The 6,000-nt window shown below is 40.9% G+C and overlaps 1 protein-coding gene across 2 annotated transcripts in view; it reads left to right on the top strand.

Annotated features, from left to right (window-relative positions):
- The first annotated feature begins 5,647 nt into the window (after positions 1 to 5,647).
- Positions 5,648 to 6,000, top strand: part of LOC126174932 (attractin) — a 281,000-nt gene continuing 280,647 nt past the window's right edge. For both annotated transcript variants that reach the window (XM_049921387.1, XM_049921388.1), the window contains exon 1: positions 5,648 to 5,915. In XM_049921387.1, the coding sequence (XP_049777344.1) occupies positions 5,677 to 5,915 (239 nt within the window). In that variant the 5' untranslated portion in view covers positions 5,648 to 5,676. The remainder of the gene's footprint in view (positions 5,916 to 6,000) is intronic.

Here is a 6,000-nt window from a genome sequence, read left to right as displayed (position 1 = left end):
TTCATGTTCGCTTGTTTTGAACTATGTATAGGAACTTACATCCCACAGGAAATGTTCTCATTGTGAAATTCAAATTTTGCATTGTGTGTAGCCATCTTGTAAATTATGCCACATATAATCCAATGTTTTGCATTTATAAACCATTATGACATTTATAAACCATTATGATGATCGTTGCAGGTTGGTAATATTAGCAAAACAGACGACAGAGACATTGCATTTTGTATTGTGATTTACATTGAAGGTGTTTGGAAGATACTGATTTTAAAGGGTGAGTCTGGTTGCATGCTGGTAAAGTCAGTTGTGTACATGCTTTATTGATGATGGCAGAGGCAGTGTATCAACTTCTGTGCTAGTTAGACAGGGTAGCCATTTTTGCAGACGAATAAAAGGAGCAGCTTATTAAATCTTCAATTGGTGCAGACATTGCAATTCTGTAAGCTATTGATGTTTTTATTTTCGTTGGAACTTATGAACCTGCCAGCTTTGTGAAAAGTGACAGACAAATACTATTTATAGACGGTAAATTTTAGAGTAAAATAAGGAATGTCACCATGGCTCAGACCAGTGGCGAATTCAGAAAAACCTCAAGGAGGGGCCACTATAGATATCTTGAGCTGCCTTTACTTTTACCGTAATAGAAAATGATCAAGTCACATGCAAAGTTTAAGAAAATTTTATTTAAACTGAATATACATATACAAGACAATGACATCTTATGATATAAAAAAAGTTACGATCGTAGTTCTCTTCCTTAAATGATGAACTATATGCGCCTTTTCTTCCTGGAAAACGGGTAATTACATCATCAGTAGGACAATCAATGTCAGGGTAATTTTTCAACAGAGCTAAGCCATTAAGACGATCCTCCTTCATTGTCGACCTCAGCCATGTCTTTGTACGCTGCAATGTTGAAAAACTTTCTACTGTAGCAACAGATGGAGGTAGACAAGCAAATATTTTGTACAGGATGTGGCAAGTAGGATAGTCAGATCTACCACAAACAGACAACGCTTGCATAACAGAATTACGATCATTAAAGTCGTTTAATCTCTCCTATTTGTCTCTTTTTAATAACAAAGAGTGATTCTTCTTCAAAGAATGGTAGTTCAGTTAAGCACTGATTCGATTTATGTGGCAGGGTGTGGGCTGACTGGCGGTGGCGGCGCGGGTGGCAATGCGGGCGGCCCCGCAAGGGGGGAGGGGGTGGTGCAGGGTGCGCCCCCCTTATGTATCCGCCACTGGCTCAGACATTGCAGACATCCCAAGAATACAAGAACCTCTCCAAACTTTTGGACTAGCAGCACGGGCAAAAATAAATCCGAGAAAGGCTGCACTCAAACTGATCGGAAACCAGACCTTAATGAAGATAGCACTTGGCATTCGGTAGCAGAAACACAAAAATGCCTGGGGCTACAGTGGTATTCACGTCCAATGAAACTGACAGGCATAGACTGGCTTTCAACTATACACAAAGCAGGAGAACCTGCAAGAACAAACTGAAATAGAGAGCCTGGATTTCTTTCGGAAGTGGTGTCTAATAACCAAATAGTTACTATCAAAAATATGGTTTCTGGCACAAGTGTCTAGTCTGCCAAAAGAGGCAGCTAGAGCCTTAGCAGGAGCAGTACTCTACCTTCTATGGCGTTATGAAATCCTCAAAGTGGAGCCCACCATGTGCACACTGAGTGTACAAGAAAGAGGTGTGAGCCTCATCGACCTAAAAAAGAAATGCGCGGCACTCCTGATCCACCAGACTGCTTGACACCCACCTCATTAAACGTGTACCGGCTAGATTCAGAAAAAAGTGCCAGTAAACCTAGCAACTGTCCCTTTCAAATTCAAACACGTAAGGGAATATTTCTTACAAGAAGGTTACATGCTAGAAACAGCCGACGACCCATGCATAAGGACAACAAAAATGCTATATGCAGAACTGAGGGGAGAAGAGTGACACAACGAAGAAATAAAAAGAAAAACTTTAAATGGAAACAAGTGTGGCAAAACTTGGATGAAGCTACCCTAAACACCAAAGTAAAAATAGCCTGGTATGAGGAAGTCAGTGACATCATGATCACAAATGTAAAACTAGCAGCAATCAACCTGAACTCAACAGATAAATGTCCGCAGCTCATGGTCTCGCGGACGCGTTCTCGCTTCCCGAGCACGGGGTCCCGGGCTCGATTCCCGTCGGGGTCAGGGATTTTCACCTGCATCAAGATGACTGGGTGTTTGTGTTGTCCTCATCATTTACCATCATTCATGAAGGTGGCGAGATTGGACTGAGCAACGGTTGGGAATCTGTACGGCCGCCTATAACCGCGCAGTCGAGTGCCCCACAAACCAAACATCATCATCATCAACAACGGATAAATGCCATAACCGTGACTTCAGTGACACCTTAGAACATCGCTTCCGATGAGGGAACACAGCAAGATACGCCGAACATGCAAAGAAATGTTTGTGCTCAACAGAAACACTCTAGCAAACATAAACTTAGAGACACTGACTGTACCATACACAAAACCTTTCCCCGAACAAGAAAGACACAGTCTAATGGATTTTAGGCCAGATTGTATATTCAACAATCGAAATAAAGCACAAAGAGAACACAGACTGTCTGTCATAGTTGTGGGACGAAAATAAAAAAGGCATGATTTCCAAATTATACAGATCAGAATTCACGAACTTTCTGCAAATAACCCTCGAGACAGTCTTCAAGAAACCCACTCAGCCCGCGTGACATCGCCACCTCTAGATCTCCGTATACTCGCTTCAAACTATCGCCGCCTGAACGATGATTTAGGTGGTGGTGTTCAAACTTGCCAACGAGTCCCGTGACGTCATCTCCGGATTCGCCTTCTCCTTGTGCCCGGTATTCGATCCGTGAGTCTCCGCTGTAGCCCACTCATCGCCTAAGTCTGTTGTCAGGTACAAATGGATTTATCTCACCCAGAAAGGAGAGCGAGTACAAGAGTTTGCAATTATACCGGTAATCGCGGGCTAGCGGCATTTCTGCTACATTAATTGTTTTAAAAGAAATTTCAGATGTTAAAATGTAAATTACTATTCATTTGTTTCACACAATCATGATTCCGGCTTAATAGGTATTCCAAGTGCAAATTTAAATGTCACCTGCCTAAATGACAGAAGCTAGTTGTATACCAATATAACGACTGATAGGATAGCAGCGAATATTGTTATGTTTAATGTACATTTATATCGATAAAACTTTTTTTTAATATCTAGTCAGAGTCGTATACAAATACACACTTTTGAGGTGTTACCAGTGTTTAACGACAGTACCAGAAAACATGACCTGAGGATGAAGTGAAGTCTCCAAATGGTGATTAATTATTAAAATAAATTACAGAAATGAATGATTAGCTGCAAACTCGCTTTTAGCCCATAAACGTGAGTTAGCATGACCAAACAAATACAAAAAATAGCGCGCTTTTTTGTTGCTGGGGTATAACCGCGATGTTGCTCTGCTCCCAGTTTTCGTTTGATATCGAGGGCTTCCATACGATAGTTTGTAAAGGGTGGGGGGGGGGGGGGGCTAGACCTGGTTGTATGATGTATTTTTAACATTTTGAAAGACGAATGGCCCCTTGTAAACAGCCATAAAAAAGTGTCAGTTACGACCCTATTGTAAACCTGCGCCACACCGACTTTTAAATCATTTCATTGAATGAAAAACACTTGACTACATTATGTTTTTCCCTTTCCCCAAGAGTGAGGGAGCGGGTGGCGCGGCCACCTCTTACCCATGAGTATGGGCGCCCTTGTTTGACACAACACACGTTTTCTCATGGTGGAGATAGAACAAACAAGGATGCAACCATTTTGTTTACATTGGATGAAATTACTATGTTCTTCGTCTGAAACGTGGACTATAGCATGGAACTTACTCCAAATGTCGTTCCTCATCTACTGCAAAACGTTTTCAATGGTGTACTTGACATCAATTAATTTATTTTCGTCTTACACCCTCCACAGTTTAACAGACCACACAGCTTCGTTAAAGGCCATCTGACCCCGACAGTCGGTCATTTCGTCTTGTCAGTGCTACTTTACAGCAGCAAGACTGCGTACTCACCTTCCGTACTAACATTAACTCGCGCGTAACCTTAGCACATCTGCACACTTTCGACAGCACGAGCCGACCGGTATGTAGCAACTGCAGCGCGAAAATTCTGACTCGTCCTATTAGCGGAACTACAGCGGGAAAGGAGGAAGCCCGTTAGCACTGATGTACTGTGGCGCCTTGTTTTGTGAAGCATGCAACCCAAACAGTAAAATCGTACTCGCTCATTCTCTGATAGCTGGTCTCTCCCACCCTTTGCAGACAGGAGTCCAGCTGAGGGAAGGTACTAGCCCGCAGCTGCCGCCGCTTCAGCCACCAGCACACCTACATCGCCCGCAAAACATCAAGAGTGCAGTGATTCACTGTTGTGTGAGTTTTTTTTGTTTTGTTTTTGAGTTAATGCCTTTCATATGTAATCGCCACTACTGGTGAATAGCGAATAGCACAGAAAGGAGAAATCAAAACAAAAACAAAAAATATTCCTTCGCATTTTCAGCAAAAATTTTGTGCCTTATTAATCTCAACATGCTTGTATTAAACCTGTTAAAATATGACTGTACTGAAGTGGACAATGTCCATAAGAATATATAAATCGAATTTTTTTTTAATGTGCAAATTTTATATGCAGAACTGCTTTACTATATTTTAACAACCCGTAGCAGCTTAGTTTGGGTAGATTAAATACACTGTTCTGCACAATGCGTAGATTTACACATGTGCAATGGGAGTAAAAACATAAAAATTAAATTAGATTACAGAAAAATAATAAACAAAACAATAATATGTGCAGACTACACAGTGTAAGAGAGTGAAGCAGCGGGCCTTACGCTAGTGAATCCACAAAACAGATATAAGCAACCCCTGTAGGACCGGTATGTACAATATTTTTTAAGTATAATTATTATTATACTGTTATTTTTTAGGTTTGCTAAAGCCATCATTGTGACGGCTCCAAGCAAATAAAATGTAAATAAATAAATCATTTGCTAGTAACTTTCATTCATTTTGACTAATGGCGTTTTCCCCATCAAACAAGGCACACACGTTATAAAAATGTTCCCTCTAAAAGTATTCCAAAGCAGTGCTTAGTTTGCCAATCTCTCCTTTAGAACCACCTTGCGTCTGATGACCAATGAAGACACCATGGATTCGCTTAACAAAAAGGAACATTTCTCAGGATAACATGTGAAAACGACTAAAGCACTGAAGTTACACTAGCTCTAAGTCTAAGGAGATAATGAGTCCCCCGTTGATTTTCCACTGTAGGCTTCACAGCTAACAATTTTACGATAGTTTCAATTCCATGAACCTTAAGTAAGATCTTATATCCCGCAGGAAATGTTCTCACTATGAAATTCAATTTTTATTGTGTATAGCCGTCTTCTTAGCTGTGCCACATCTCGTTCCACGTTTTGTAGTCATAAACCATTACGAAATTCGTTGCACGTTGGCAATATTAGCAATACAGGCTACAGAGACATTGCACTTTGTTTTGAGATTTACATTAAAGATCGTTGGAGGATACTGATTTTTAACGGGTTCGTAGTGGCACAGCTATTTACATCTATGGCAGAAATGTTGGTTGCAAGATGGCAGCGGCTTTGCAGATGTTTTTATTCCTGTTTAAGTCGAAATATCGCCGAAAATGTGTTTTTACGAGTGGAGTGTTTAGTATGATTGTAGTGTACTCAAGTGTATTTAATTTAGCTTCGAGTACAAACTGTACTGGTGCACAGTGTGTGAACGGGGAATGTGTGAATGGCACAGGTTGTGTTTGTTTTGATGGGTGGCAAGGACCTTCCTGTCAATTTTGTGGAGGAAAAGTGCGGTAAGAATAGAGAAAGTGCTTATTAATAACGAAATAGTGTAACATATAGATGCTTATCCTGTGCCTTCTTGCTTCTCATGCAACA

Source organism: Schistocerca cancellata, chromosome 3 (assembly GCF_023864275.1).
Source record: "Schistocerca cancellata isolate TAMUIC-IGC-003103 chromosome 3, iqSchCanc2.1, whole genome shotgun sequence".
Classification (NCBI taxonomy): Eukaryota; Metazoa; Arthropoda; class Insecta; order Orthoptera; family Acrididae; genus Schistocerca; species Schistocerca cancellata.
Note: the sequence above shows the minus strand (reverse complement) of the source record. Positions and strands in the feature narration are given on the sequence as shown.